The 12,179-nt window shown below is 36.4% G+C and overlaps 1 protein-coding gene across 2 annotated transcripts in view; it reads right to left on the bottom strand.

Moving 5' to 3' along the window:
- Positions 1 to 12,179, bottom strand: part of MAGI3 (membrane associated guanylate kinase, WW and PDZ domain containing 3) — a 231,542-nt gene that overhangs the window by 87,174 nt on the left and 132,189 nt on the right. For both annotated transcript variants that reach the window (XM_058538824.1, XM_058538825.1), the window contains exon 2: positions 1,597 to 1,713. In XM_058538824.1, the coding sequence (XP_058394807.1) occupies positions 1,597 to 1,713 (117 nt within the window). The remainder of the gene's footprint in view (positions 1 to 1,596; positions 1,714 to 12,179) is intronic.

The following is a 12,179-nucleotide window of genomic DNA, read 5'->3' as shown; positions in this document are numbered from 1 at the left end:
ACCTTCCCAGAAAGAGAGAGATCAAATAAAACAGATACATAGTAAAAGACTTTTTATATAAAAGACTTGTATATGGGTAAAATAGAAAAACATGACAAAACTGAGACTAAAGATATTGATCACATCAATAAATATGAAGAAAGTTTCACATTGGCTACAAAGTCCAAGACTATTAATAAAACAAAGAAATTTTGAAAGATAAAAGAATAAAAAGATGGACAAAGATATAAGGCAAATGCAAAGAAAAGAAGGCGGGAGTTGCAATTCTGAAATCTAGCAAGGTAGATTTACGGGAGGAAATCATATATAAGAAGTCACACTTTAAAACAAAAAAACAAAATATTTTATACCATGTTAACAAGTCTAGACCGGTAGTCACTGGGAGTCTTTGAAGGATAAACTATAGATGGACAAGAATCAGACGTGCACTTTAAAGACAGAGCAGACTGAGGAGACACAGGAGGCAGGGGATGCAGTGGCAAGGGAAGGGGCAAACACTGCTTGAGCGCCTACTCTAGGCCAAGTGGTTTATATTCACAGTCTCATTTTAACTCTAATAACAACTATATGAGGTGAGTCTTGTTATTCACATTTTATATATGGAGAGTCTGAGGCTCAGGAAGATTAAGTAACTTGCCCAAAGTGAAGCAACCAGTAAGATGCTAGAATCAAGATTCTGAAGTCAGTTTAACTAGCTCTTTGCCACTACATAATGCTACTTATTGTTTAAAAAATATATAGTCCAAGCAAGAAAGGGTGAAGGTCTAAGGCAGTGAAGAGGGATAGATATTTAAGAAGCATCATTAGGAAGGCTTGCTGATGGACTGGACATGGTGTAAGAGTAAATAACAAGAAAAAGACATCAAGAATTCCAGGACAATTATAAAAGCTGGTATCCACAAGCACTTACAAATATATTGAAAGGAAAAACAAACCAGAATGTCCTTTTATGCTCTTTTATTGTTTACCACTTTTTATTCTTCCCCAGACCTGCACTAACTAAAACCAAAACTTAACCATACATGAATTCTTGTTACGTGTTAAAAAAAAAAAGAAACTCAAAACACCGTTACATTTCCTACGAAAGCTATTAAGGCTGGAATAGATATACCAACATCTAGATAAAAATTCAAAATGGATTACCACAAAGAAGGCATTGCATGCTTCTTTCTTTTTTCCTTTGGGGAAGGAGCAGATTTTAAAATTAATAATGTCTTAATAATCAATACAAAAACATTTGTTCTCAGCGTACAAGGCATTGAGAGCAAAAAAGTCTTCTTACTGCATAGGCTTTAGAAATCAATTTATAGGAATAAAATCTAGTTTGCAACATGCACATACATAGTCTTAAATTCTTAAAAGTCTAATGACTTTAAAAATTCACAATATAGACTCTTCTTGTTTTTCTACTTCTAAAAACAAAACCCTCACAAGTCCTCTGAAAATTTTTCTCCTTAGCCAATTCTTGTTTCATTCTAGTGCCCCAGCTTCATCTTCACAGTTTCATAGGAGATACTCTATTGAATTGTTTCTAGCATTTGATTAGTTAAATAGGGATATTTTGGCCTCATTTCTTTTATTCCATCTCATACTTACATGGAATGGTTCTCAAGTAGAGATTATCTCTGATCACTTGCTGCAGTTTGTGGTCAATTGATCCTTTCTGAAACTGAAGACTCAGGTAATGTCTCAAATCTTTATTAATGACTTTGCCTACAAAAAAAACACATGTAACTGTTAGATCTCCAGTTAAATATAGATGATAGTGATTGAATACCCTTAAACCACTTAGCCATAAACAGGCAAAAGAAATCAGAATATTTTACTAAAAACAAGATAACTAACACCAAACTATTGTAGCTACTACAATTAAAATATATACCTGAAATATATAATGTGGGCATAATTTTACACGGTAGGGGAGGGATAAGGTATAGGTAAGAGAATATAACAAGGTAATTTCATTCAGTCCCATGGCTTTAAATACCATCTATATACTGATGACTTTCAAATTCTTATCATGTCTCTATCCCCGACCTAACTCGACCAAGCTCCAAACTCATTAACTTCATTCATATACATTGCAGATACATCTGGAAGTCAAATAAGCACCTCAGATTTCAGAAAGCCAAAACAGAAGTCTTAATTCCATTCTCCCCCAATGTTTTCCTCTCCTCTAGTTGTCCCTGTCTTAGAAAATCACAGCACCACCAACCCAGCAGAACAAACCCAAAAGCTAGAAGTCATCCTTTACGTGTCCTTTTCACTTCTATCCCCCACATCCAATCCATTAGCAACTTTTGTCAGTTACACCTCCAAAACATATCCCATACTGTCCACTTCTCTCCATTTCCGTTGACACCCTAATCTAACCTACCATCATCTCCCATCTGGAATTATGTAACAGCCTTCTATTCGGTCTCCCTGCATCCATTCTTGCCTCCTTTCTGCTCCCACGATTCACACAGAAACCAGAGTGAGATTTAAAGCATAAATCAGACAATCACTACTCTGTTGAGAGCCACCCAATGACTTCTTATTGCACTTGGAATAAAATCCAAACTTCTAAACAGGGCCTAGCTCTGGCCATCTCCGACCCAAATTCACTCACACTTCCCCCTCTCAAACTATGCTCCACCCACATTGGCATCGAAAAGGCCACACGGACCCTACCTCAGAGCCTTCTGCCTATCACTAGATTGAACAGGTATTTTCTGTCCATTTGCTTGACTCCTAGATACACTGTGAATAAATAAGAGAGTGAAAGATTTTTTTCCTTATTTGTGGGAGAAATGGGAGATAAACCGAGGAATATTAAAGATCTCAGAAATATTAAGGAGAAAAATATGCGACTATAGGTATCTGATAGCAATGAATTTGTAGTAAGAGTTGAACTTAAAATGAAAATCCAAGCAATCCAAACATTGTTCATTAGACAAGACTTCAGATAATTAGAAAAGAGCAACGCTAAGACAAAATAGAGTATCTTATTGAAGAAAAAATGACTAGTTGATTAAAATATACTCTGTTTTAATTGGGACAGCATAGTTATGACAAGGTTAGATAAATCAAAAGGTTACTACAAATCAATTCATTCTTTTAACTATTATTCCATAATGTAACATTTCTAATCCCCTCTGTTGGTGTTTTCTCACATGTATAAATAAACATAACCTATATGAGAGGGTGTTAATATAAGCAGGAAATCAGAGTGCTTCTAAAGTTTGGAGATAACATTCAGATCCTAAACTAATAAACACAAACCAAAAAGTCCCTGTTTTGCCTTGCCAAAAATAAATGCTGAGGAAAGGGGTAAGCTTTGTGATCACAGAACAAAACCTGAAAGATATTTACAGGGATAACACAGAAGAATCTCTAGTCCCAGAAATTGCTTCTGCTAGGCATTTTAGGAGCCCCACCAACCTGAGGCCAATTTAGACAGAATCATATTATTTTTTACTTATATTACAGTATTTGTTCATTGCTGGGTAGAAGAAAAATCTAATTCATAATCAATACTGTACAGTTTCATTGTTATTAAACAAAATATACCCAATAATGAGTTCATTAAGTATTATAAAAATTAGGTAAGGGTGTTTCAAATGCTTGCAATAAATATTATACAAAGCGTTGCTGGATTGTTATACAGGTGTTTAAAAATGTTTTAGTACACCGTACACAAAAATTAACTCAAAATGAATTAAAGACTTGAATGTAACACTTGAAACCACACAATTCTTAGAAGAAAATATAGGCAGTACACTCTTAACATCAGTCTTGGCAGTATCTTTGTGAATGTCTACTCAGGCAAGGGGAACAAAAGATAAAATAAACAAATGGTACTACATCAGACTAAAAACCTTCTGCAAGGCAAAGGAAACCATGAACAAAACGAAAAGACACCAACTGGGAGAAAATATTTGCAAATCATATATCTAACAAGGGGTTAATTTCCAAAACACATAAAGGACTCTACAACTCAACAACAAAAAAACAAACAACCTGATCAAAAAATGTGCAGAGGATATGAACAGACATTTTTCCAAAGAAGATATACAGATGGCCAACAGGCACATGGAAAGACGTTCAACATCACTAAGTATTAGGGAAATGCAAATCAAAACTACAATGAGATATCATCTTACACTCATCAGAATAGCTGTAATTAACAAGATAAGAAATAAATGTTGGAGAGGATGTGGAGGAAAGGGAACCCTCAGACACTGCTGGTGGGAATGCAAACTGGTGCAGCCACTATGGAAAAGAGTATGGAGATTTCTCAAAAAATTAAAAATAGAAATACCATAGGATCCAGCTATCCCACTACTGGCTATTTATCTGAAGAACATGAAATCAACAATTCAAAGAGATTTAAGCATTCCTATGTTCATCATAGCATTATTCACAATAGCCAAGATGTGGAAGCAACTCAAGTGCCCATCTACAGATGAATGGATAAAGAAGATATGGTATATGTATACAATGGAATACTACTCAGCCATTAAAAAAGACAAAATCATACCATTTGTAACAACATGGATGGACCTTGAGGGTGTTATGCTAAGCGAAATGAGCCAGACAAAGACAAACACTATATGATTTCACTCATATGTGGAAGATAAACAAACACATGGATAAAGAGAACAGATTAGTGGTTACCAGAGGGGAAGGGTGGGGGAGGGGCAAAAGGGATAAACAGGCACACATGTATGATGATGGATAAAAACTAGACTATTGGTGGTGAACACGATACAGTTTATACAGAAACTGATATATAATAACATACACCTGAAATTACACAAAGTTATAAGCCAATATGACCTCAATAAAATAATTTTTTTAAAAAACTGCTTTAGTGATATTTGCGGAAGTTTAGTTAGGGTTTTTGAATAGACAGAGAATGCATCATCGTTTTTTCCCATTTAAAATAATATAATATAGGCTCCAATATCTAAAAATCTGCTATCCAAAATATTTTCAGGAATAGATTTAATGTGGGTAAAAGATAATGCCTGTATAATTAAAGAAAACAATTTGAATCAACACTTTTTTTTAACTCAAGATTTTCTTTTTTGTTTTTTAATTTGAAACTTTACTATAAGGTATGATATAATTCACAGAGGTAACTATAAAATGCTAAGAACCCAGATTAGATTTTAATCTATAAAAATAACAGCCAATCACAGACGTTAGCTCGAGGCCAATCTTCCTCAAGCAAAAAGAGAAAGATTGGCAACAGATGTTAGCTCATGGCCAATCTTCCTCACCAAAAAAAATAAAAAAACAGCCACTAAATTAGATATAATTAAAGACAAAGCCATAATAAAAATCACAGAACACAAATTACAGCATGAAGGGGTCTCTAAAGGGGAAATGAAGTTAAAACAACTCAATTCCTATTTCAAGAACCTACACGATCTTAAGACTAAGAGGCTGGTTAAAGCAGAAAGAGCTAGATTTAAAAAAATAACACCTAGAATTATCAGGGCTGGAATTGCACTCTCAATTTTCACCCTCAACTACTACTGGGATTCTGGATGCAATGCTGAGATGAACAGCTGCAAAGAAAAGGGTGAGGGACAATTTCATAAATGTGATATTTTATTTAAAATGTGCAACTATTTAAGAACATCATCATGCATTCCTGAGGTTGGAGACCAAAGAGTACAAATACCAATGAAATATCAATTACAAAAGATTAACAAATTACATGAGTTGGCATTCTTTAAGATTAATAATTAATAATAAAATATATTGGATACAGCAGTTATCATGGACCTCCTTACCTCAAGAAATCAAAAGAACTTTTGTAAGGTGACAGAATACTATGGTTCTCTCTTTGATAAAATTCCAGGGAATTTGTTTAAAAAAAAAAAAAAAAAAAGTACAAGGGGCCAGCCTGGTGGCATAGTAGTTAAGTTTGCACACTCCGCTTCGGTGGCCTGGGGTTCGTGGGTTCGGATCCCGGGCGCAGACCTACATACTGCTCATCAAGCCATGCTGTGGCAGTGTCCCACATACAAAATAGAGGAAGACTGGCACAGATGTTAGCTCAGGGACAATCTTCCTCAAGCAAAAAGAGGAAGATTGGCAACAGATGTTAGCTCAGGGACAATCTTCCTCACCAAAAAAAAACACAAAAGTTGAAATATGCTGAATAGGCAGATGACTGTGCAATTACTATAATGCCAACAGAAACATTAACTCACAAAGACCATGCTGAATATATCTATATTATCAAATTGTATATGAACTTCAGCCTTTTGTTTAGGGCGAGTTTCACAGAAACTCAACATTTCAAGGGTATGAAGAATATTTACTTGGGGTTAATGCAGTTGTTAAACAAATAGAAAAAATTCTTCATAATTTAGCATTCTCATCCAGCCAGACTTTGCTTTAAGTGTTAAGATTATTCCTTCACTTCTAAGTGATTTATAAGTCAAGTTGCTTTACGAAACCTAAAAATAGATCTATATACCTTACAAATACAGCTCAGGTGGGGAAAAGTCTATAACTGAAATCTCAATCATATGAATAAATCCAGGCACTCAAGTTTCAATACACAAATCCGTAGACAAAAGAACTCAAAACTACAAATCCATACTTTCTGAATATATGCAAGTTAATATTCACTACCAGTTCTCTTTGAGGAATCAGTGTGTAGAGGTACTAGTTATTATTTAGAGAAACCCTGTCGTATGCCAGCATAGATGTGGCCATGCAGACAGCTGTAAATCAATCTAACTGCCAACACTTCATTGTCTTTTCCATAGGGATGGTCTAAGAGACTTTGTCAACCACTTGCTAAAGTCAAGATACAACATGTCTTTACTATTCTCTAGTACAGTAGTAATTATAAAATAAAAAAAATTTCAGTTTGGCATATCTTGTTCTTATAAATTCACATTGATTCTTGGTGATCATTCCATTCTTTTCTAGACACTTCTAATATTTTATTTTATTTTTTTAACAATCTTTTTAAATTTTGCAATAGTTTAAAGTTAGGGAAGCAGACTTAAGTTTTCACAACCTACTTTACGCCTTTTAGGAAACTAGGACATTTGTCTCTCTTCAGTCTCTCGGTACTTCCCACATTCTCCATGATTCCACAGAGAATCTTGACAACCCTGAGATCATATCTGCGAGTGTCTTCAACTCCTGGGAGCACTTCAGTTGGGTCCTGAAAATGTAAATTCATTTAAAGTGGATGATACTCTTACTATCCTCTCATCGTTTTTTTTTAATTTAATTACTCCCGTTCCTGGTTGTTTGTTTTACCTTTTACTGTTGGAAAAGTAATTCTGCTAGTTCAAGATTACAGAAGCAAAGTAAGAATGGTATATGTCTGATTTCTGCCTGTAACAGCTGACATTAACAACATCTTCCGATAGTAAGCCTACCCTCTTCCTTCTTGTTGCTCTTGCTCCAAACACAAACTTAAAAGCTCTTTGTGCTCTGTGAAGTATCTTAGCTCCTTTTGAGCTCTGGCCTGTAGAAAAGAAAATTCTTAAATATTTATGTCTTACAGCCTACTTAGCTCTGTATAAATGTGATTACGTGCTCCTTCCATCTATCAATCACACACATCTTTTCAAAGATCTGAGCTGCTCAGGGCATTCTGTGCACCCATAAGAATTTCTTTACATAACTTTTCTTTCAGAAATCTCTAGTCTTGGAACCACACCTACAGATGCTATAAACTTTTAAAAATCTGTTTTCCTCACTCTCATACACAGCTGGTGGGAATGCAAATTGGTGCAGCCTCTATGGAAAACGGTATGGAGATTCCTCAAAGAATTAAAAATAGAGATGCCCTATGATCCAGCCATCCCACTACTGGGAATCTATCCAACGAACCTGAAACCAACAATCCAAAGAGGCTTATGCACCCCTATGTTCACTGCAGCATTATTCACCATAGCCAAGAAGTGGAAGCAACCTAAGTGTCCCTCGACTGACGATTGGATTAAGAAAATGTGGTATATATATACAATGGAATACTACTCAGCCATGAAAAAAGACAAATTCGTCCCATTTGCAACAACATGGATGGGCCTGGAGCGTATTATGTTAAGTGAAATAAGCCAGAAAGAGAAAGACAAACACTGTATCATCTCACTCATATGTGGAATATAAACCAACACATGGACAGAGAAAACTGGACTGTGGGTACCAGGGGCAGTGGGGGTAGGGAGTGGGCACAAGGGGTGAAGGGAGTCATATATATGGTGATGGACAAACAAAAGTGTACAACCCAAAATTTCACAACGTTAGAAACCATTAAAACATCAATTAAAAAAAATCTGTTTTCCTCAAAAGCAAAGTATGGGCATAACCATGTGCCAGTTCTCTTCTTTACTGTGATGACTATAAGACAGCCTGGTGACTTTCCCCAACAAACTGTTCAATCTAACTAGCTCAACACAACTGATATTACTAACTAGTCCTTTCCCATCAGACTTCGACTCAGAACAGCAGTGTATTTTTGCTTCCTCCACTTCCTGAGCTCCATTGCAGTAAGAGAAAGCTCCATAAAAGTGGTGAAAAAGATACACGTAATTTTAACTTCAAACTGGCTCCTTGGTTCAAGGCAAGGTGTCCCTAAAACAAAATAAATCAAACTGTAGTCCACTTGTTTGTGAAACTATAAATGGTATTTGAACAAGACTTTTCTAGACAATCAGTATCTACACATTTCATAGTAAAATGTTTTCTATGGCACAAAAGTTATTTAAAAATATGTTATACGGTTGTTAAACATAAAAATTTCTCAGCTATCTGAGGGCTAAGGCTGTGATTTGTGTTTACAGATTTAGTCCCAGTATCTAGCACACAGAATGAGTGAATCAGCTTACTTTTGTATTTTTAATTGTTCATTTGACCCTCTCCATCGTGGAATACATGAAATTTTAGAAGAGAAAACACTTAACTGATACAGCACTCTTTAATAGTCTATATTCACCTTAAACTGTGTTCCTTAAACAATGAAATTGATTTTATTTTGACTCTGTCAAAATGCTAAAATAAATTCATCATTGAAGCAGCATGGTAGGTTGTAATTATAGTTTATATGCCAATTCCTTAAATTCTGTTATTTATTAATATTTTTAAATGTATTCACATAATGATATCTGGCTATGCTGAAAATAAGGCTAAATTAACCATTCAAATCTATTGTCTTCTGGCACCACAGGGGATAACAAGTCTAGAGCAGAAAAAAAAGCCAAAAACCCTTCTGCTTTTTCTGAGGAGAAGATGTAGGAATGAGAAGAGAATGGGAAATAGAAAGAGAACACTGGTGACTAGGACTATTATTTTAGAATTATACATACTATATTATATGTTATATGTTTTCACTCCGCATGAAAACCTTTGAAGTAGGTGTTATTATTATTCCCATTTTACAGATAAGGAGCTGAGGTATAGAGAGGTTAAGTAACTTGGTCACGGTTACTGTCACTAAAAGTAGCAGACCTGGGATCTGAACCCAGTCTGGCTCCAGAACCTGCACTGTGAGCACTGTGCTAGAACGCCTCTCCCCTACCCCCCGTATCTATCTATCCATCCCTCCATCCATCCATCCATCCCTCCATCCACCCCTCCCTCCCTCCCTCCCTCCTTCCTTCCTTATCTTTTGATGAATTTCTTCTCCTGCAAAAGCTTATAAGAGTACAAGCTTATAAGAGCTCTTTCATAAGAGCCTATCCTTCCATGAAACAGTCCCACCTATTGTGTAACCAAATATTTACTGAGTCCTGGGTTGTAGGCACTTGGGGATAAAGCAGTGAGCAAGAGTGCACCCAAATGGAACTTAAAGTCTTGCAAGGAAGATAAACATTGAAGAAGAAATTTCAAACATGAGAGCATTATGAAAGAGAAGTATAGAGGAATCTACAATCTAGATCCTAAGTCTGGGGAGTCTGGGAAGACTTCACCGAGTAAGTTACATTGGAGCTGAAACCTGAAGGATAAAATAGGAGCCAGCTAAGCAAAAAAAAAAAACAAACCACAACGGAGGTGGGGGCGGCAGTTCAGGGACTGACTTGAGCAAAGGCACTGACTTGAGGTGGGAAAGAACACAGTGCTCATAGGAACTGAGAGAAATCCAGTATAGCTGGTTCTTAGAAAGTGAGGAAGAGTTCATACAAGCTGAGACAAGAGTTCCAGGGACCAGTGGGTTGAGTAGAACCTTGTAACAATAATTTAAAAGAACATCAACTAACTCAGGTCTGACACCAAGGCCCTTCAAAATTTCCAAAAGCTAACCATGGATATATTCTTACTGGCCACCTCCATATTCCATATTTGTATTCAAACGCCATCTTTATTATTTCTATTCTTTCTTCTACCTATAAGAGTATATTCAAGGTTATAAACTTGGAAGACTCATATCTACATAATTCTTATGCCACTCTCATTACAGGAAAATAGGAACTTTATGATTTTTTTTTTTTTAGGTGAGGAAGATCAGCCCTGAGCTAACATCCGTTGCCAATCCTCCCCTTTTTGCTGAGGAAGATTGGCCCTAGGCTAACATCTGCACCCATCCTCCTCTACTTTACATGTGGGACGCCTGCCACAGCATGGCTTGATGAGTGGTGCGCAGCTCTGTGCCGGGGATCCAAACCTGCGAACCCCGGGCTGCCTAAGCAGAGTGAGCAAACCTAACCACTACGCCACCAGGCCGGCCCCATGGAACTTAATTAATTTTAAAAATAATTTATATAATTAAATTCTTGTTCAGTCCCAAATTTGAAAAGCACTAAATGCTCTGCAATCTCTTGAGCCATTTCAGTTATTGAAACTGGTCAGTTTTCAGTACTCTTTGAGTTACACTTTGAAGAAACAGAGACTGAAGCGATTAAGCAATGTTGCCATTTTCTGCAAAATACTGCCACCACCTCACCAGTCAGGAGAAAGTCTCCTGCTAACGGAAGTCACATTCGGCTTTTATTTTTTTCCCAGCTTTATTGAGATATTATTGACATATAACATATCTAAGTTTAAGGTGTATAACACAATGATTTGATACACGTATATACCACAAAATATTACCACAATAAGGTTAGTTAGCACCTCTATCCCCTCACATAATTACCGTTTTTTGTGTGTGTGTGTGGTGATAAGATTTTAAGATCTGCTCTCTTAACTTTCAAGTATATAATACAGTATTGTTAGTTATAGTCACTATGCTGTACATCAGATCCCCAGAACTTATTCATCTTATATCTACAAGTTTGTACCCTTTGACCAACATCTCTCCATTACCCCCAACGCCCAGCCCCTGGCAACCACCATTCTACTCTCTATTTCTATGAGTTCAGCTTTTTTAGACTACACATGTAAGTGAGAATATACAGTATTTGTCTTTCTCTGTCAGATGTCACATTCTTTGTCTATATTACAAATTACGGCAACAGTAAATGTTAAAATGGGAGTATCCACTCTCCACTGATTCTTGGAAGCAGCCATCATAAACACATTGGTCAGATTTCATCTACCACATCCTACACGGCTGGCAGTTTAAGGTCAAGTCTGCTCTGCACACTTGGTTCTCACCCTGCATACCCAAGGAAGGTTTTCTTTTCTCCCTCCCTTTCTTTCCTTCCTTTTTCCCTTCCCTGCCTCCTTCTCTCCCTTCCTTATTATTATTTTTAATGCATTTACAGAAGAACTGGGAGCACAGCTAAAGAAAAAACACTAATTTGGGTAGCCTATACATCTGAAAAATCCCTAAACTGTACCAAACTAAATACTTCCACTCCTAAAAGCCTAACACTGTTTTTTTTTTTTTTTAATTAATTTATTTATTTTTTTCCCCCAAGGCCCCAGTAGATTGTTGTATGTCATAGTTGCACAGCCTTCTGGTTGCTGTATGTGGGACACGGCCTCAGCATGGCTGGAGAAGCGGTGCATCAGTGCGCGCCCGGGATTCAAACCCAGGCCGCCAGCAGCGGAGCGCGTGCACTTAACCGCTAAGCCATGGGGCCGGCCCCCTAACACTGTTTATTACATGTAGAATTCAATATTAATGCAGTAATGAAATTGCTTCATTACATTCAAATTGTGTATAAATAAAACCCACTTTCATGCTGTATACTTTTTATGAAAATTTCTTATGGTTTCATTTTGCTTAAATAAAGCAAGTATTTTCATGTAGGATGTATCTGCAAATAACA

Source organism: Diceros bicornis, chromosome 4 (assembly GCF_020826845.1).
Source record: "Diceros bicornis minor isolate mBicDic1 chromosome 4, mDicBic1.mat.cur, whole genome shotgun sequence".
NCBI classification, from domain to species: domain Eukaryota; kingdom Metazoa; phylum Chordata; class Mammalia; order Perissodactyla; family Rhinocerotidae; genus Diceros; species Diceros bicornis.
Note: the sequence above shows the minus strand (reverse complement) of the source record. Positions and strands in the feature narration are given on the sequence as shown.